The 21,688-nt window shown below is 42.5% G+C and overlaps 1 protein-coding gene across 2 annotated transcripts in view; it reads right to left on the bottom strand.

Annotated features, from left to right (window-relative positions):
* The window catches only part of dock11 (dedicator of cytokinesis 11), a 307,563-nt gene that overhangs the window by 18,669 nt on the left and 267,206 nt on the right, over positions 1-21,688 (bottom strand). For both annotated transcript variants that reach the window (XM_059977401.1, XM_059977402.1), the window contains exons 49-51: positions 10,091-10,301; positions 5,381-5,571; positions 586-686 (exon numbers count right to left, since the gene is read on the bottom strand). In XM_059977401.1, coding sequence (XP_059833384.1) covers positions 586-686; positions 5,381-5,571; positions 10,091-10,301 — 503 coding nt within the window. The remainder of the gene's footprint in view (positions 1-585; positions 687-5,380; positions 5,572-10,090; positions 10,302-21,688) is intronic.

Genomic DNA, 21,688 nt, shown 5'->3' with positions numbered 1-21,688 from the left:
AAATCCTCACCCTGCTGGATCTGCATTTTATGATGCAATTTAGCAAACGAGATAATTTATATTCCAGTAATTGTTACTGATTAACACTTAATGACATGTTGTAATCATCTACAGTGCAGACACTGGTATTTGCAATCAATAAGGCATGAAGTATCTGATTTCTTTATGTACAGCTCATAACACAGGGAGGAGTAACCTCTGATTATGTTATTGTTCCCAGGGTAATTATCATCAAGTTAGCAGTGGATGGAGATTTGTAAATTTTGGATAACAGGTGGATTGAAGGTCTTTAATATGATAAACATTGAAACTTCAAAAAATGCCTGCCCCACCATTTCCAGCTTTTTCTGATTTCTGGGTGGGGGAGGGCGCGGGGAAAGGGGGAGGAGTGGAGTGGAGGTGGAGGAGTGGAGGGGAAGGGGAGGAGTGGATGGTAATGGCAGTGTAGGAAATAACACAAAAGAGAGAAATTAGGAAAGACCTTTGAGGAAAGTCGAGGAAGTCCATTTTTTTGTACCAAAGACATTAACAGCATGTGTGCAAGGTCCACATTCAATTTTGTAAATTTTCTCTCCCTTCACTAACCGGAATATTTCCTTCAATTGCTTCACTTTCTTGGCTGGGAGCTTGAGTGATTTGTTGTAATCCAAGAACGCTCTTGCATAGGCCAATGGACCGGCATTTACCTGTAACAGAGCCAAATATATTCATCAGTACAATGCTTTAGGTTATGTATGGTCAAGTATCAGCTATAAACTGAATATCTGGCTTAAAAATATTCACTAGACTTAGTAAAAATAAAGGAAGGTTTTCTGTACATTTTGAAGCCTGGTCAGGAGGTTAAGACACTTCAGTTGTAATAGCAATGCTGGGTCTCTAGGTCGTAAGTAGAATTAGATACATCCTATTATTTTCTTGTAATGGTAGAGTGCCCTCCTGCTTCAAAACATCCACCATTGTTGCAGTACCTAAAAAGACCAAGGCCACATGTCCGGATGACTGGCGTCCTATCACACTCACCTCAATGATAAGCAAATGCTTTGTGAGGCTGGTCAAGGACTACATCTGCAGCATGCTACCACCCACACTGGACCCCTTACAATTCACCTACTGGCACAACCAATCAACAGATGACGCAATAGCCACTGCTCTACATACCGTTCCTACACATCTGGAGAAGGAGGATGCTTATGTGAGAATGCTGTTCTTGGACTATAGTTCAGCATTCAACACCATAATTCCCTCCAGGCTCAACAAGAAGCTCGGAGTCCTCGAGCTTCTCCCTGCCTTGTGTAGCTGGATTCCGGGCCTCCTGTCAGTTCATCGGTAGGTGGTAAGAGTGGGCTCCCTCACCTCTGCCTCTCTGACCCTCAACACAGGTGCCCACTAAAGATGTGTACTAAGCCACCTCCTTTACTCTCTGTATACACATGACTGTGTCGCCACCCACAGCTCCAAGCTGCTAATTAAATCTGCTGACAACACTACACTGATTGGCCTAATCTCAAATAATAACAAGGCAGCCTACAGAAAGATGTTATCACCCTGACGCAGTGGTGTCAAGAAAACAATGTCTCCCTCAACATCACAAAGAGAAAGGAGCTGTTTGTGGATTACAGGAGGAATGGAGACAGGCTAATTGACATCAATGGAGCTGGGGTTCAGAGGGTGCACAGCTTTAAATTCCTCGGCATACATATCACTGAGGATCTCATGTGGTCTGTATGTACTGGCTGGGTGGTGAAGAAGGCACCTCAGCTGCTACCATCTGGAAAACAGTACCACAGCATAAAAGCCATCAGTTCTTCCATCAGGCCATCAGACCACTTAATTCATGGTGACGCAACTGTACTTTTATGTGATATTGACTATCCTGTTGTACATAAAATGTATTATAAATTACTATAAATTGCACATTTAGACGGAGATGTAACGTGAAGATTTTTACTTCTCATGTATATGAAGGATGTAAATAATAAAGTCAATTCAATTCAAATTGATTTTTTGGTATTTGAATATCATTGGTGTATGTGGTGTTGGAGGGGACCCTTGGCTTTACTTAGTGCATTTCAGACCCTCAATATCCCAAATCACTCTCGGGTCAAACAATTGCTATGTAATTTCCATTCAGAAACTTGTGCAAAGCATGCGATAAAACAAGTAATCAAATAACCTGTTCCAGTGCTGTAGAGATGTCAGATGTGGTAGATGAGGAGAGATTATATCACTTCAGACTACACTCCGTGGCCACTTTATTAGGTACCCCCGCTCGTTAATGCAAATATCTAACCAACTGATCATGTGGTAGCAACTCAATGCATAAAAAAATCTAGACATGGTCAAAAGCTTCAGTTGTTGTTCAGACCAAACATCAGAAATGGGACTTAAGTGAATTTGACAGTGGAATTATTGTTAGCTCCAGATGGGGTGGTTTGAGTATCTCTGAAACTCCTGGGATTTGCACACACACAGCAGTCTCTAGACTTTACAGAGAATGGTGCGAGAAACAAAACCATCCGGTGGGCAGCAGTTCTGTCGCCGAAAATACCATGTTAATGAGGTCAGAGGAGAATGGCCAGACTGATTCAAACTGACAGGGAGGTGACAGTAACTCAAATAACCAGGCATCACAACAGTGGTGTGCAGAAGAACATCACTGAACACACAACATGTCACACCTTGAGGTGGATGGATGGGCTATCAGCAGAAGAACATGACTTTATATTCAGTAGCCACTGGGTGCATATTCATTGGTGTTCAGGTGAGGGATTTCAAAGAATGGTATGAGTTGGAATAGGAATTTTCATACTAGGCACAGGAAACATTTCCAATGAATGCAGTGATCAGTACTCAGGACATGGGAGAGAAAATCCAAAGATCAGAAGAAATGCCCGCACAAAGGTGTTAAAAAATCTATTCAAGGAGAAAGCAGATGTTATGATCAGGAGATGGTGGGTGATCAGGATCGCCACATTGAATGGGATAGCAGGTCTGAAGCACCAAATAGCCTGCTCCTACATGTTCAAAAACCATCAAGAGCAGCCCGATATTCCACCTAGCCAGCCTATATGAAAAACATATTTTAAAATTTCAGATAACCTGTCCCTTTTCTTTATCCTTCTATTTTTTCCTCATCTTTCCAACACACTCTTTTTTCCAGACCCTTGTCCAAATCCCCACCCCCACCCCCCCACAACTCTCATCTACAGGTTTATTTTCCCCTCCACACCTACTCAAACAAACTTCTCCTCCCACTGGTCCTCTGTTCCCGTCACCCCACCGTACCATCTGCCCACTACCCCTCCCTTACTTTATTCCATTCAGCATCCTGATTACATCACCTCTTTGCTATGTCCATTTATCACCTTGTCAGTATCCCCTCCCTCACCTACTCATCCACTCCTCACCCAGATCCACCTATTGCCTGCCAGCTCTTACTCCACCTTTTTATCTTGACCATCTCCACTCCACTCTTCCAGATGTGATGTAGGGTTTCAGCCAGAAATGCAGACTATCCATTTCCCTCCACCAAAGTTGCCAGACCCAGCAGCTTGTTTTCTCGCTGTAGATTCCTGCCACTGCAGTTTCTTGTGTCGCCTGTACTTTCAAGGCTTGGCTGCTTTATAAACATTGGACCTACACATCAAGGGGAACACCCTGAACTTCCTTAAGCTGTCGATCCTTTAGCTCCCATTGGAAGGAACAATTGAAGGTCAGTTTAATGAACCTGGTCCTCAAAAGGTGAAAAAGCCTTACTGCTGTCAGAAAGGTCAATTTAACTCCATTCAAGTGCCAACAAATTAGGGTGGCATGAGGGTGAGTCAGGTTCTGTACATGTGGGTTCTGCATGTTGCTCCTGCACCTGTGTGCATTTCCTCTATCTACTCTAGTTTCCTCCCATGTTCCAAAGACATGTGGGTCAGTAGGTCACATCCCTCCCCTCCCAGTTTCACCCATTACCCTGTGTTTCTCTCTCCCCTCCTCCCCCCCACCTTTTAAATCTACTCCTCATCTTTTTTTCTGCAGTCCTGCCAAAGGGTCTCAGCCCGAAATGACAACTGTATTTTTTTCCCCATAGATACTGCCTGGCCTGCTGAGTTCCTCCAGCATTTTGTGTGTGTTGCTTGGATTTCCAGCATCTGCAGATTCTCTTTTGTTTGGGTCTGTAGCTTAACTGCCTGCTGTAAGTTCCCCTAGTGCATATATGTGTGGGACAATCTGGGGTAAAACTCAGAATACGGAGAGAATAAAATGGGGTTAGCGCAAAAGAGTGGTTAATGGTCAGTGAGCACATGATGGACTGAAAGACTTGATTTCATGCTGTATAGGTCTCGACAAGTTCACAGATACCCTGAAAAGAACACAAAGATACTGCAACACACTCAAAATGCCGGTGGAACGCAGCAGGCCAGGCAGCATCTATAAGAAGAAGTAGTCGACGCTTCGGGCTGACACAAAGATACTGCACTTGCTGCCTGTCCTGTCACTGAACACAGAATTTAAACAGCAGAATGTCATGGCGACAACTCCCACATCAACCTGCACAGTAATTCCATTCTTCTGAACATGCAGGAAGGGCTGTAGGGATGCAGCCAAGTAATTATTGTCTCCGCTGATGGAAAACTGCAGATAATACTGCTTTATCTCAAGTATTGCTGAAGGTTGCCGGCTGGTACAATTAGGAAAAAAGAGCCAGGGATCTCAAACCTGGAGAAGGAAAATCAGTACAGTAGTACAATCCTTGGGACTGACTGTGTAGGTGAAGGTTAAGGACATGCCTGGGGAGTAAAAGAAAAATGAACACACACTAACAAGATCTGATCAGGATCCACTACTTTCCAGAAATCAAGAAGGCAGAAAAACTACTTCCGATTCATTAAAACTCCTACCCTTAAAATTATTGCCTCCCCATCTGAAGAACAGAAAACCCTGTAAACACTTAGCTGGTCGACTTGTGTCAGGAGGTGGTGGTGGGGGGGAGAAATGATTAACATTTCAGGTTTTTTCAGAACTGGGAATGTGAGAAAACAAGCTAGCCTTCAGCTGCAGAGGGGCTGGCAAAGGCTGGATTGCCAGAGAGCTTAGGCCTGAGTTGTGATGATTCTGAGGTTTATGGAGCCGTCTAATCAAAAATGGGAAGGAACCAGAAAATATGAAAGGAGTCAGACAGAAATCCCACCTAAGAGAGTTGGAGAATTTTTCATGGCTAGCATTTCCGCAGTAGAAGTGTCAGTAAATGAAACTGAGGGAAAGTTCCAGGACTACGCAGTATACATGGTCATCAAAGACATCAGTTTCTTGATGCCTTGTTATAAATTAGTACATATTTAGCATGAACCAAGTTCGCAGGGTTAAGAACGTCACCTGGGTCAGTACTCACTTGCACGGAAACACAGCCTTGAAGCTTGAGCTGGAGTTGGATCATGTCCAGTCCATTCGAATTGCACAATTTTTGAAGCTCTGCCGTTCTGTCCTTCATCTCATCGATGGCCACATCCATGGGCTTCAGTTCCACCTGCTGCTCATGCATGACTGCAATCCGTTTCTTCACATATGGGAAAGAATGTGTTGCTGTGGGCAATTGCAACAAAGTCATGTCATCCTGCTGCAGAACCTTTCAGCCAGACTCTGAGGCAACTGGAGAAGTATCTGGAGCTAATTACTTCCTTATGCTGGGCTTGGGGCTGCAGGCAGAGACGTGGCAACTAAACCAAACGGTCTAATAACTGGCCATCAAAGAAACAGATCAGCTGTTCAATTACTGCAGGCTGCTCCACCACATGAAGGAACTAAGCCAAATATTTATCCCAAAAGCTGATCGTAAATATGAAATTAATATACTAGGAAAGTTTCTTTTCACTACTGGGCATGTTACATGTGGTGGCACTTGCGACTGTCCCCAGCATATCCTTAGATATTAATGGAATTGGCACATTTCACTGAATGTTTCAATGATGACTGAATCTGAATATGTTTTTGGGCTCAAACTGAAAACCAAATGGTGAATCATTCTATAACAATTGATGCCACCTGTATATATCCAGCTGGATACGTGGCATTAACTCTTTTGTGGTTCAAGGGCTACAGTCGTCATGTCACTCAAATGGTAATTGAGAGCTCTGAAGTAGCTCGCCAGAGTGTGCCAGTTTATATCCACGTGCAGCAGCCCAAAAATTCAACACCAGAAGATAAATTTCAAAACAAATATGTATTGCTTTATAGCTTAAGGTAAATGCATGAGAGCAAAAAGAGGATGCAAGATAGTTTTGATAGATAGGTGAAGGAGAATCCAAAGAGACTTCATAATTATATTAAGAGTAAGAGGGTTACCAGGGACAGAATACACTCCTTTAACGATCAGTATGTTGTCAATCTGTGGAGCCACAGGAGATGGGTGAGGTCTGAAATGAGTATTTCTCCTGTGGAAAAGGTCATGGAATGCTCAGGCGAGAGAACAGTGATGTTTTGAACCATGTCCGTGTTACAAAGCAGGAGCACCTGGCTGACTAGATCAAGGTTTGAAATCTAATGGGAAAGTGGGCAGACAGAGTGTAATTGAGACAAGTGCCAACTGTTACATTTAGTGGTTAAACCAGGGCAGGAAATTCACAGTAAATGGCAGGGTCCTGAAGCATAATTTTGGAATAGAGAAACCTTGGGATAGAGGTACATTGTTTCCTGAAATTGGAGACACAGATAGATAGGGTGAAGGCGGCATTTGGCATGCATGCCTTAATTGGTTAAGCCACTGAGTGGACAGTTGGGATGTCATGACACCACACACAGAGTATTGTGTTCAATTCTAGTTGCATGGCTATAGGAAGGATGCAAAGCTGCAAAAGGCTCAAACATTTTCATAGGCATGTAATTGGGGCTGGAGACATGCAAGTGGGGCTGGAGGGATTGAGTTACAAGGAGAGACTGTATAGTTTAGGTTTTTTTTGTCCTGTGAGTGTAGCAGGTGGAGAGGTGACCTGAGAAAACTTGAGGACTTGGAAAGGGTGAATGGCCACATCTTTTTCTCTGGGTAAACCTACACCAGAGGGTAAAGGTTTAAATTGAGAGAAGACTTGAATACAGAGAATTGGAAGCATATAAGAAAAGCTGCCAGAGGAAGTGGTAGGAATGGGTAATGCAATACTTAAAATTCTTTAGGACAGGTATATGGATAGGAAAGGTTTGGAGGGATTTGGACCAAATACAGGCCAGCTTAGGTAGGAGAAACAGATACAAGATGCTTGAGGAACTCAGCAGGTCGGGCGGCGTCCATGGAAAGAAAGAAATAGTCTATTTCACTGGCAAAATCTTTTCCGTGGATACTGCCCAACCTGCTAAGTTCCTCCAGCATTTTGTATGTTTTACTTTAGATTTCCAGTATCTGCAGAATCTCATGTTTACTCACTTAGGTACAGTTTAGACAAGTTAGGACAAAGAGCTTGTTATTGAAGAGCCAGGGCATGTGGAAGTTATTGTATAGTTAACTATCTGAGACAAAAAAATTATTGTTTATAAAGCTATCAAAAAGCTGTAAAGTTTTCATGAATTGTCAATTATTCTGCTTGGATACTGGCCAATTTAACCGGGTTTGGCTAACAACTGATTCCAGTCCCGCACAGACATTGCTTAACCCTTAGCTGCCCTCTGGAGTGTTTCCCAGCATGGAAATACACTACTAGTCAATTGAGTCAAAAACAAAACTATGTAGGTTTACAGAGAGGGAAACGGAGTTAGCATTTCAGGTTGGAGATCCTTGTTCAGAACTGACAAAAGATTTTAGAGCAAATTACCTAAAATGTTAACTCTGCTTCTCTCTCCAAAGATGCTGCCTTACCTAATTAGTGTTTTAGTTTTGTATCAGATTTTGAGTATCTGCAGTTTTTAAACTTCCAGAATGATCAAGGATTTGTAATTCATTCAATTATGACAGGATTCAACAACAGAACTGCATTTTTGGCAATTTAACTTAATCTTATAATCACAAAATTTTTCTTTAAAGATTATGTAGTCTTGCAATTTCTGTAACAAAGATAAACATCATACTTTATTTTCTTTTTATATAATCGAAATCTCCAAAATTGCTTTAGTGTCAACAAACTTAGTAGAATATAGGTAGGAAACATATGAATCAAACTGATGTACAAAAAGTATGCAGAAGAAATGCAGATAGAGAAAATAAAATAAATATCAATCTGTTTTCCAAATATGTTAAAAGGGAAGAGGATTACACAGTGAACAAATCACCTTTATGCCAAGGTGATTCATTTCCCTTGTAATCCTCTTTCCTTTTAACAGGTCGTGCTGGAAAACACAGATGGGTACCATCAATATGAGGGGCTGAGTGGCTTGTTTCCATGCTGAGACTAGAGAACAGTCCTTCCTAACAGGTTGGCCTATTCTCAATACTTTGCTCTTCACAAGAATGGAAGATGAAGCAGGCATTGACGATAAGGAGGGAAGGTGTGAAGTAATATAAATGGTTATTCAGTCCTTTATCTTGCAAAGTGGATAAATTACTAGGCCCAGGTAAAATCTAGGCAACACTCTTTAAAGAAGCAAGGGAGGTAACAGCAGCCTCTGGTCATCATTTGCCAGTACTCTCTAGTTGAAGACGTAGTGTTGGAAGACTAGCAGACAGGCAGCAGAGTTCCACAGAGAAACAGACCCCAAGTCCAACATTAGTGTTAAACAGATCATCAGAAAATGTTCTCAAGGACAGAATAAATATTTAAAAATGCAGAGATGAGTCAGGGCAGAAATGTTTTTCTTGAGGGGACTGTGTCTCTCTAATCATTGCATTATGTTATGAAGTAACAAGCAGTGTGAATCAGGGTTATAAGTTTGATTTCAGGGTCCTTGGTGAAATGACTGAATGACACATTGACCAATGGAACCAGCAAATTGGATCCAAGATATTTCTGAGATAGAAAGATAATGGTAACCCTGAACATGTGTTATAGTGATTGGAGGGTACTGTGTGGGGTTTTGTTTGAACACCATTATCTCTGCACACGGTACATGAATGTCACTTACAATACCAACATTTATTGCTCAACCTTCATTCCCCTAAACTGAGGCATGTGGTTTAAGAGTTATGTGAGTCAGACTGGATGAAAAGCAGGATGCCCTCAAAGTAAGATGATTGTGAACCAGATGTCTCTTTTGTTTAAAGAACCAGTAGAATTCATTGTTATCTTTCCTGATGGTAGCATTTTAAATTTGATTCTCCCTAGCTTCCTTGGTCATGGTTAAACTTAGTTCTTGGAATTAACAGTGTACAATTCTAGCTGCTAGTCTAATTACTTACTCAGTGCGCTACTGTACCCATGAATACGGGGGTCCTGATGAAGAGATTTGCTTATGATTTCCGCCGTGATCAACAGTAAAGCAGAAAGCTATAGGAAGCAGGAGATGACAAAGAGATTGGCTCAATGAACAGGCAACTGGTGAAAAGAAGTCAATCCAGAATAATGGATGTACGACAAAGTCAAGGGATACAAATGAATGGCCAGCAGCAAAGGGCATAAAAATAGTGAGGGAAGGTGGTAATGGAATGACATGTTCCCTCAGCATGGAGTACAAGAGAATGGAGTTAATTCTGACACGGGAAGGAATACTTACTTGGCTGTAGCTGATTACTGTATAGTTTGTCATAAAGCTCCTTGAATGTAGCTCATGAGGCTAGATGTGAATTTTGTGTTTAGTTTGAGTACACTCCTCTGAAATGGCAAACATATACTTGTCACAAGAGTTTACAATAAATAAGCAAAGAGGCAGCAAAGGTGACTGCATATCTAGAGACATTTGATTGCGTGGGGGGATACACGAGGCTGCTTCTTGGGTTGGACATGATATTGGGGAGTGAGTGAGCTGGAAGAAAGGAAACAGCAATGTACATAACGTTTCTTCAAAGCATAATGCTAACCATCTGCATTTATCTGCCAGACTGGATTTAGTGTTTACAATTCTGGTTCACCATTAATGCTCAGAATGTCATGGCAGACTATCATCAATTGGTGGAACTATCCCATTTTTAACTGTTTATCATTCCTGTAGTTTTGTCTCTACCTTACAGTGGCAAATTCATTCTTACTTGTCAGAATTGTTCGCCGTTTGCACTGCTCTTCAATTCCACCCTGCTTCTTCCCAGATAACGTGTATGGCGTTTCAAAGACGAATCGTGTGATATTGTGGTTTCTCTCAAAGTGGGTCTTCCGTTCTGGCAGCTCTGTCTCATCAAGATACGGTTCAACAAACGTTACCTGAATATATGCAAATTTCTGGTCGAGGGTTTTTGCATTTACCTGAATAGTAAAAAAGTATGTAACACATATAACAAAGTATCTTTTATGTAGTCAAACAAAAGAGAACTCCGCACCCATTCTCCTACCCTTTCTGGTAACATTCATCAGAAGCTCAGTGCCACGATCTCCTTAGCTCTATCACCCTCTCAGGGTGTTTGCTCTCCCCATTTCTGGACACTTACTTATCTCCAAGGTTACACACAATGTAGAGCGATGTGTAGTGATTATATTTACAATATACATTATGAATTCAGACAATGCCCCAGTTCCCATCTGCCAGACTGCTGGTAGGTCACAAAAACTGTGGGGAGAGACGAGCACTGAAAGAGTTGGAGAGAATGGGGGAAGAGTGGCTGCCAGCTGCTTTCACAGCTCTGCTCAGTTCAACCCAGCTAGGGGGTGGGTGGGAGACAAAAGGCATGTGCAAATGTCTCATTCTCTCTATGATGCTTGCAGCCCCATAGCAGCCAGCAAATCTATACTCATCTGTTCCGCCAGTCTCCCCAAGAGTTTGTATGTATAGGCTGCTCATGTCAGGTGCTTGTAACCCAGAGAGCTCCTGTTAAGTACTGCTGATAAAAAAATCGTTACTATTTGCATCCACCTGTGATCATATGATTTCAGTCCCTGAGGCTGATGTGTGAGCAGCCTTCAGGAGGGTGAACCCACAAAAAAGCTCCTGGCCCAGTCTGGGTACTTGGCCAAGTGCCAAAGACCTGTGCTGATTAACTAGAATATTTAACCTCTTGCTTAGGCAGAGTTTGGTACCCAGCTGCTTCAAGCAGGCTTCAATTATACCAGTGCCTAAGAAGATCATGGTGACTTGCATCAATGACTATCGTCCAGTAGCACTTACATCCACAGTGATGAAGTGTTTTGAGAGGTTGGCGATGAAATATTTCAATTCCTGCTTGAGAAGTAACTTAGATCTGCTCTAATTTGCCTACAAGAGCAACAGGTCCACAGCAGAGTGCCATCTCACAGACCTGGAACATCTGGACAGCAAAATTGCATACATCTTTATCGACTACAGCTCAGCTTTCAATACTATCATCCCATCAAAACTGATTAATAAGCTGCAAGACCTTGGCCTTGATACCTTCTTGAAAATCCTGGATTTTCTTAACAGTCTGTTGTCTTCAGCACTCCGGTTGAACATCAAATTTGGGTGGTCTTTCATTGATTCTGTTATAGTTATTACTCTATAGGTTTATTGATTATGTCCATAAGAAAATGAATCATAGGGTTGTTTATGGTAACATATATGTACTTTGATAACAATTTTGCTTTCAACTTTTGAAGCCTTCAGCTGGTAAGTGCCAAGGTCTCTTATTCTTGGCTTTTCTTATTTAGAGTACTGTTTGGAATGTACCCTGTTGACCATGTGGCAAGATGTCAACCTTGACCACGACCCAGTGAGTCTGACATCTAATATTAGGATGTGACTCAAAAGGGTGGTCATGACAGACATCAGCTTAGTATTCCAGACAACCTCATCCCAATGCAATTCTCCACAGCGGCTGCCATCTCTCTAAATTTATCCCTCTGGAGCATCTGGACAGTAAAGATACCCATGTTGGACTATAGATTATTGACTGCATCTCCACCTTCCATACTTTAATTCCAAGCAAACTTATCTCCGAATTCCTAGACCTGGGACTCAAAACCTCTCTTTGCAACTGGATCCTTGATGTCTTAACCTATTGACCACAATCTGGTGTGTGTGGAGAGGATGTTTCCTGTGGTGGGGGTATCCAGAACTGGAGGGCACAGTCTCAAAATTGAGAGGTGACCCTTTTCGAAATGAGGTAAGGAGGACATTTTTTTTAAGCCACAGAGTAGTAAATCTGTGGAATGCTCTGCCACAGACTGTGCTGGAGGCCATATCTGTGTGTATACTTAAAGTGGAAGTTGATAGTTTCCTGTTCAGTCAAGGCATCGAAGGATACAACGAGAAGGTAGATGTATTAGGTTGAGTGGGATCCAGAATCAGTTATGAAAAAAATGGCAGAGCTCGATGGGCTAAATGGCCTATGTCTTATGGTCTATCAGCAAGGAATTGCAGAGTTGTGGGCACAGCTCAGCATATCATGGACAATGTAGATCCATATGTCACGTTGCTCTTCATGGGCTACACGTCACCATTCAATACTATTATTAGACCTGGGCCTCCCATCTCCCTATGCAAACAAATCCTCACTTTTTTCACTGGCAGACCCCAGTTAGTTCAGACTGGCAACAATATCTCCTCCACTCTCACCATTAGCACAAGGGTGTGTACTACAGGAGTATGTGCTTAGACTCCTCTTCTACTCACTTGCTCACTGACAACACCACTTTTGTTGGCCACATCAAAGGTGGCAACAAATTGGCATGTAGGAGAGAGACTGAAAATCTAGCTGAGTTATGCTACAACAACCTCTCACTCAAAGGCAGTTGATTATTGACTAGAGGAAGAAGAAGCAGGAGGTTATAAGGCAGTCCTCATTAAAGGGATCAGAGCTGGAGAGGGTCAATAGCTTTAACTTCCTTATTGTTAACATATCAGGAGAGCAATCTTGGGACCATTACATGCAGTATAAGTCATTTCAAAGGGCAAGCCAGCACCTCTACCTCCTTAGAATTTTGCATAAATATCGTATGTCTATAGAGTGGAGACAAACCTCTACAGAGTGGAGATGGCCTACTATGGAAACACCAATGCCCAGTAACGGAAAGGAAAGAGGTGGACACAGCCCAGTCCATCACAGTGAAAGGCTTCCCATCATTTAGTACCTTTTCATGGAGTGCTGCCGCAGGAAAGCAGCATCCATTATCAAAGACCCTCACCATCTAGGCCAGGCCCTCTCATCATGACTACCACTAGGCCGGAGACACAAAAGCCTTATGATCAAACACCACTAACTCCCCCTAGAACAGCAGATTCACAAAATGGCACAGATAATTTCATTCACACAACTCTAAACTCATTCACTTTCAGGAACTCTTTGAAATTCATGTTCTTAGTATTATCTTTATTTGTACACTTTGTCTTCTTTTGCATATTGGTCGTTTGCCAGTCTTTGTTCATGTATAGTTTTTTTGAAATAAAATTCTGTTGTATTTTTTTCTGCAAATGCCTGCAAGAAAATATATAGTGTAATGTATAGCAACATATACGTATGTACTTTGTCTCAGAGTGAGACTCCATATTTCTGAGTATCTTGGTAAAGCAGACAACATAATCAAACTCCCCTCCCACCCTGGGCATTCTCTCTCACCTCCAATCAGGTAGAAAATAGAAAAGCTTGAAAGTACGTGCCAGCAGGCTCAAGAATAGCTTCTATCCACTGTTATAAGACAATATAATAGTTTCCCTAGTATGATGAAGTAAAGACATCACAATCTAACTCATTATGGCCCTACACCTCATTGTCTGCCTGAAAAATACTTTCTCTGTACATGTAGCATTTTTTCTGTGGATTCGATTTTTAACTTCCACTGCTTCCAGGCACCGCTATGTTGAAATGGATGATGAAATGGATGGAACACAAAACTGTCTTTCATTTTACCCTGTATTTTTGACAATAAGAAACCAATTTCCCCGTTTACTTTGCTTTCAATGTGTTGCAAGCAAAGTTATTTTGTTTTGAAGAAGGTAATACATCTTATTAAATAACATCCGATATAAGCAGAGTTTGAGGACCAAGCAATTTTTCCAAAAAGGTTAATGCCCCTTCAGCTGATTTCTGCTTTCAATGTGGCTAAGCATAGCTCAAATGCTATCTATAAATTTCAGGAGAAGCAAATTAAGAAATAAAATTTCTTCCATTGTATTTGTAATGCCTTTCTGCATCTCTTTTCAAAACACTTCTGCCCTTAGGTAAAAGAGAGATAGGTCTGAAAGGTGATCCAACATGTGAATCATAATAATTTAGCAGGCAGGCACAAGAAGTCCAGATGTAGCTTTCTTTTTACCCAAAGTACCACAACTCTTTCTTCCTACAGATGCTGCTGGATTTGCTGATTTTCACCATCAGAATCTTTGTAGGGCCGAGAAGTAGTTAAAAAGGCAAACAGGAGGTTATACTGTATTTGTACCAGGGGTTGGTGAAACTACACCCAAATACTGTGCACAGCTTTTGTTGCTTTAATTAAACAAGGAATATAATAGCACTGGTAACAGTCCAAATGAGAATTATGAGGCGAGTCCCTGGGAAAAGAGGCTAGACAGATTGGGTCTATGTTCCTTGAAATTTATTAGAATGAGACATGGCTTGATTTAAACATTTAAGATTCTGAGAGGGACTGAAAGAGTAGATGCTGATATATGCATGATATTATGCCATTCCCTTAAACTACTCCAAGATCAATCTAACCCTTCCCTCCTGCATAGCTCTACATTCGTCTTTCATCCATATGCCTGTCTAAGCATCTTTGAACTGTCCCTAATGTATCTGGCTCTACCACCATCCTTAGCAGTGCACCTATCACTCTCTGTGTAAAAAACTCTGACAGTCCCCCTGTACTTTCCCCCAACACATTAATGTTTGCCCTCTTGTATTAGTCACTTCCTCCCTGGGGAAAAGTCTCTGGCTGTCTACTCAATCTAGGCCTTTTATCATCTTGAATACTTCTGTCAAACCACCTCTTGTTTCTTTCCCTCCAAAGAGAAAAATCCTAGTTTGCTCAATCAATCCCGGTCAGATATGCCTTCTAATCCAGGCATATTCCAGGTAAATCTCCTCTGCATTTTCTGTAAAGCTTCCCATATCCTTCCTATAATGAGGCAACCCACATTATAGGAAGGTAACCACAATACTGAAAGTCTAACAATAGTTTTATAGAGCAGCAACATTATGTCACAGCTCTTGAACTCATAACCCAACTAATGAAGGCTAACACACAATGGTCTTCTTATCTACCCTATCAAGTTGTGTGACAATTTGAGGGATCTATGGACGTAAAACCTAAGATCCCCCTGTTCCTCCACACAGTTACCATTAAACCCTGTATTCTGTTTTCCTCTGTAGTCACTTCCTCAAATCTAATCATTTATAAAAATTGGAAAGAGCAGGGTTCTAGAAAAGATCTCTGTGGAACATCATGGGTCACCAACCTCCAGGGAGAATCCAACCATCTACCATCACCCTCTGTCTTCTGTGGCCACACCAATTCTGAATCAACAGAACCAAGTTTTCTTGGATCCCATGCTTCCCGACTTTCTGAATGAGCCAACAGGGGGAAGCTTTTTGAAATGCTTTATTACTGAAATCCATATCCACCACTGCCTTGTCTTCATTGATAAGTTTCGTCAATTACTCAAAGAATTCAATCAGGCTTGTGAGGCTTGCCCTGCTCCTCAGAAAGCTATGTTGTTTATCCCTAATCAGACAATATTTCTGCAAATGCTCAGAATTCCTGTCTCTAAGAACCCTCTCCAACTGTTTGGGCACAGCAGACTAAGACCCGCTGGTCTATAATTCCCAGGTTATCTCTATTATCTTTCTTGAACAAAGGAATGACACTTGATACCAGCCAATCCTCTGGTACTAATCCCGAGGCCAGAGTGGATTCAAAGATCATCAACACAGGCCCATCTATCTCTTGTCTTGCTTCAAATAGTGACCTGGGTTTTATCCCATCCATCTGGCCCTGGGGATTTACTTAATGTCTTTCAAAAGTTCGTTCCCATTTGTTAACATTGCTGTGTTTCAGCAGATCAGCCTGTTCTCGGCTGACCTCACATTTGCCAAGGCCCCTCTCACTGGCAATCATTGAAGCAAAGTATTCATTAAGAACTTCCCTACCTCGTCCAACTCTAGGCACATGTTTCCTCTTTCATCTCTGATTAATCCTACCCTGTTCTTCATGTACATATTCAACACCTTGGGGTTTTCCATAATCCTTCTCACAAAGGCCTTCTCATGTCCTCTTCTGGTTCTCTTAAGTCCATTCTTAAATTCCTTCCTGGCTACTTTGTAACTGTCAGGAGCACTGTCTGATCCATATTTCCTCAGCCTTAGGCATGCTTCGTTCTTCTGTATGGTCCACATCTTTTGTTCCTTCATCCTACCATCCTTTTTCTGCCTTATTGGGACAAGCCTATCTAGATCCCCAAACAACTTCCTCATTTCTGTCATACATTTCCCTGAGTAAATCTGTTCCCAATTTATGCTCCCAAGTTCCTGCCTAATAGTATAATTCACCCTCCCCCAGATAAATGCCTTCTCATACCATTTACTCATCTCTGTCTAAGGCTTTGTTGTAAAGATTAAGGAGATGCCTCCAAAATGTTTTCCCACCAAGAGATCTGTCACCTGACCTGCTAGCAAATCCCATATGGCCTCTCCTCTCTTCAGCCTGTCTACATATTGCATCAGGACATAACTAACAAATTCTGCCCATCTAAGCCTTTTGTACTGAGGAAGTGCTAATCAATATTAGGGAAATTTAAGTCACCAATTACGAAAACCCCTTAGCCATGCTTAGTTCTTCTGTATGGTCCACATCTTTTGTTCCTTCCCCCTACCATCCTTTTTCTGCCTTATTGGGACAAGCCAATCCAGATTCCCAACTCTCTGAGGCACAGCGCTCTGTCCTCAGTAAGGGCCGCACCTTTGTCCTCCTTTGCCCACACCTCAGCGAGTTCCGTGAACGCCATGATACTGAACTCTTCTTCTGCCAGCTCCATCTCCGAGCATAATTCTTTGATAAGGTCTCTCCCATCCCCACTGATGACCCCTTCTCCTGTCTTCAACCCTCCTCCTCTTCATGGACACTCCGCTCTGGTCTTCTGCCTGCTCTGGATTTCTTTATTGCTAATTGCCGATGGGACACCAACCGTCTCGACTTCACCACACTGTGTTCCAATTCCAACCTCACTCCTTCCGAATGCTCTGCTCTCCGCCCCCTCCACACCAATCCCAACCTCACTATAAAACCCGCTAATAAGGGGGGAGTTGTTGTAGTCTGGCGTACTGACCTCTACCTGGCCGAGGCACAGCGACAACTCTCTGATACCTCCTCTTATTTACCCCTTGATCACGACCCCACTATGGAGCACCAGGCCACTGTCTCCTATACCAGACGAAGGGTCTTGGCCCGAAACGTCAACAGTGCTTCTCCCTATAGATGCTGTCTCCCCTGCTGCATTCCACCAGCATATTGTGTGTGTTGTTTGAATTTCCAGCATCTGCAGATTTCCTCGTGTTTACAAAAACCCTGTTATTTTTGTGTCATAAGTCCTCACTGGTGGGACAGCTATGAATAGTGGAACATAGATACAAGGTAGCAGGCTGGTTATTTGTGCAATTTAAACAGAGAAATATCTTGGGTCAGGTGACAGTGAGTCTCTGGAACTCTCTGACCCCGAGTGCAGCTGAGACTCAATCATTAGATATATTTAAGGTGGAAATAATTTAGACATTTTTGAAGGTTATGAGGAACTAGCAGAGAAAAGCAGTTGAGGCAAGCATAAGCTGCCCATGATAGTGTCAAACTGTGGCACAGGCTTGACAGGCCATGTGGCTGGCTCCTGCTCCCATTTTATGTTCCTAGTTCTTGTGACTAGGACACCTGGTCTAACCAACACATTTTAACCTAACTTCTCTGCTCCGAATTCTCTTCCCTCCTGAAATGTATCCTGTTGTTGCGTTCACACTTGGTTAAGCTGTGATGTAGAGGGCACAGTGTAACAACACTTAGTGCTAACTGCCTGCCCTGGGTTTCATCCTGACCACAGCCACTCGCTGTCTGGAGTTTCCCCAGAGTAGTACTACAGGGCATGCATTGGCTGCGAGAAGGGGAAAGTTTACAGGCGATGTGCTGGGCAAGTTTCTTTTACGTAGCAAGTGGTAGATACCTGGAATGGTCAGAGGTAGTAGTGAAAGCAGATATCATAATGGCATTTCAGAGACCTTTAGAGGGCCACGGATATGTATGGTGCGCAGAGCATAATTATGTAAAGGCAGAAGTGATATAACTCAAGTCGGTATCATGTTTGCCACAGATGTTGTAAGCCAAAGTGCTTGTTCCTGTGCTGTACTCATCTATGTTTATACCTCAGATCTCTGGGTGCTGATTTGAAAATCGCTTTAGGGTGAATATCTTTAACCTGAACAGATTTGAGATTGTCGTGCCTATGCTTTCCTTTGTGTGTTATAGGTTTCATCCGTCTATCTGCTGAATGATGCTTGGCGTGCCATTTGTAAATGAATTCACAATAAATGAAAAGGAAAGTGTGAGTGTAGAAAGATGCCTCAGCCCACTCAGTACTGAGGTTCAGTTATCAGTCAGTGGAAAGACTTCATCCTTTGGTTGAAAAGAGGAGAAAATACAAGCCAGTGTCTTCAGCTTAAGACCTCAAATTGTAATTTCCCCAAGCGTGTATTAAAAATGCTGACTGCCACTGATGCACCATACAATGCAGAGAAAGCTTTCATTTAAACCTCAACACATCACAGACTGCCTTTGAAGTTTTGTGAATGTGGTGAAACAGGAAGTATATCAACGAAAATGTACATAGCAAAGGTCTACAAACATAATGCACACAGCAAGGGTCCACAAACGTGATGAGAAGATCTGATCCTTTCGCTGACAAGTTATCAAGACAACAGGAGGAGCAGCCCTTCCATTCTTCAGATCGTAGAAGCTGCTATCTCTGTGTGAAAGAGTGGCCAGAGTTCCTGACAAACATAGAACATAGAACAGTACAGCACATTACAGGCCTTTCGGCCCACAATGTTGTGCCGACCCTCAAACCCTGCCTCCCATATAACCTCCCACCTTAAATTCCTCCCATACTAACTGATAGGATTACCAACAAAGATAAGGAAGCTCTATCACAATGTCTCTTAGACAACTCACACTTGAGCCCCATTAGTTCCTCATTCCATTTCCTTTCCACCCCAAGTCCAACAATGTCCTATCACCAACTAAGCATTTGGAATTCCACATCTCAGCCAAAAGATGAGTACTCCACGACAGCAAAGTCCACCCCACGCTAAGTAATGAAGCCTCACAAGAGAAAATCTGCAGATGCTGGAAGTTCAAGGCAACACACACAAAAATGCTGGAGGAGCTCAGCAGGGCAGGTAAAGAGTAATAGTCAACGTTTTGGGCCGAAACCCTTCATCAGGACAGTCTTATCCAGAGCTTTAACCTGTTCCCACTTCAACATGACTTCCCAATACAAGCGGTGATAATGATACCCGTGGGTGATCAAAGTGACTGGAATCCCTAATGTAACAAAGACAAAGCAATGCTGGGGGCACATTTGGAATACTGTGTTCAGTTCTAGACACAGGTCCAAAAGAGTGCAGAAGATATTTAAGAGCACGTTTTGCCAGGACTCAAGGGAGAGATTGGGCAGGCTATGACTTTATTCATTGGAGTTAGGAGAATGGGGGGGGGGGGGAAGAGAGAATGATCTTATATCATCATCATTATGTGCTGTGTCCTATGATGTGGGTGATCATGGTCTTTCTGTGACCATGATTGTTTTTCGCAAATTTTTCTACAGGAGTGGCTTGCCATTGTCTTTTTCTGGGCAGTGTCTTTACAAGAAGGGTGACCCCAACCATTATTGATACTCTTCAGAGATTGTCTGCCTGGTGTCAGTAGTCACATAACCAGGACTTGTGAAATGCACCGGCTGCTCATACAACCGTCCACTATCTGCTCTCATGGCTTCTTTTGACCCTGATTGGGGTCTAGGCAGGTTCTACACCTTGCCAAAGGGTAACCTGCAGGTTAGCAGAGGGAAGGTGTGCCTTACAACTCCTTTGGTAGAGACACATCTCCACCCCACCACCTGCAATATAAAAGGGTATATAAAATCATGAGGGGTATAGTTGGTGAATGCATACAGTCCTTAGGTAGGCATCATGGTTGGTATCAATCAGTTGCGCTTAAGGGCTTATTTCTGCACTGTATTGAGAATGACGAAACTGAAACCTGGTTACATTAAGAGAAACTTAAAGAAAATAGGAACAAGAGTAGGCCATTCAGCCTCTCAAGCCTGCCTCATTCAATAAGATTATAGTTAATTTCAGATGGCCTCAAATTCTCTTCTCTGCCAATAGTACCAATTGCAGCATAAATTTCTGAATTTTAAACCTGTAAGCATCAATATGTACTCGCACCAAACTCTAAGTGAATGAGCTTGTATTTCGACTAATACACCAGAGCTAGGGCTCTTTCAGAATGATCAGGCGTAGTAGAGATGTTCGATGCAATGCCCATACTTGACTCCCGGTTTCATCCCTTTCCCACTCCCACACAGACTTGCATCCTCAGCCTTTTCCAAATGCTAAATACCTTTTTATGACCATAAGAAGTTTGGCAAAACCCATTTGACCCTCACCATAGCGTCATTCTGTCGAGGTGCATCACAGTTCAGTACGGCAACTGCTCTGCCTATAAGCACCAGAAACTGCAGTTACCGAAGCAGCTAGCACATCACAGAAAGCAGCCTCCCCTTCGTGGCCTTGGCAAAGTAGTCAACAAAGTCAAAAACAACACCCATCCCAAATATTCTCTCTCATCGAGTAGTAGATACAAACACCTGAAAACACATTCTAACAGGCATAAGGATAGCTTAGATCCTGCTGTTAAAGTCAGGAACGGTACAGCGAGATGGGCTCCTGTATTCACAATATCCTTGTTTTGGCCTTGCATCTTATTTACTATCTGCACCAAACTCTCTATCTATAACTCTATTCTGCATTCTGTTATTGTTTTCCCCTTCTGCTATCTCAGTGTATTGATGTGATGAAATGATCTGTATGGATGGCAGGCAAAACAAAGGTTTTCATTGTACCCGTGACCACGTGGGTTTCCTCTGGGTGCTCTGGTTTCCTCCCACATTTCAAATTCGTACTGGTTGGTAGGTTCATTGATCATTGTAAATTGCCCTGTGCTTAAATCAGGGGTTGCTGGGTGGCATGGCTTGAAGGGCTGGAAAGGCCTATTTCAATGCTGTATCCCAATAAATAATAAGTAATTTAAAATGTGACAATAATAATAAAATTTACTTGAGGAACAGAACACATGTTCCTCTTGGGTAGTGTATAACCTAATGGAAAGCTTCAGATAATGCACAATCTGTGCTTGTTTCTCCCCTCCTCTCCACTAACCAGCTCCCTCACCCTGTTCCAGCTGCCCATCCTCCCCATTTAGTTCCACTTACCACCCTCCTCAGCTTCCACTGGTCGTCAGCTCAAGCAACAAGGGAGACTGAAACCTCAAGGCAAATGCAGAAGTTTGGAGATCGTTTGGGGGCTTCAGTGCTCTGCAATCTCCAGGAGACAGAGTACACAGACATGTACACAAACTTCAATGGTGAGAAGGCTGCAGGACTGGGTGCGAGCCATTGTTTGACATCATTTTGCTGATTAAATCTTCCA

Source organism: Hypanus sabinus, chromosome 8 (genome assembly GCF_030144855.1).
Source record: "Hypanus sabinus isolate sHypSab1 chromosome 8, sHypSab1.hap1, whole genome shotgun sequence".
Taxonomy (NCBI): Eukaryota; Metazoa; Chordata; class Chondrichthyes; order Myliobatiformes; family Dasyatidae; genus Hypanus; species Hypanus sabinus.
The sequence above is the reverse complement of the archived record's forward strand: the minus strand, read 5'-3'. Positions and strand labels throughout refer to the sequence as shown.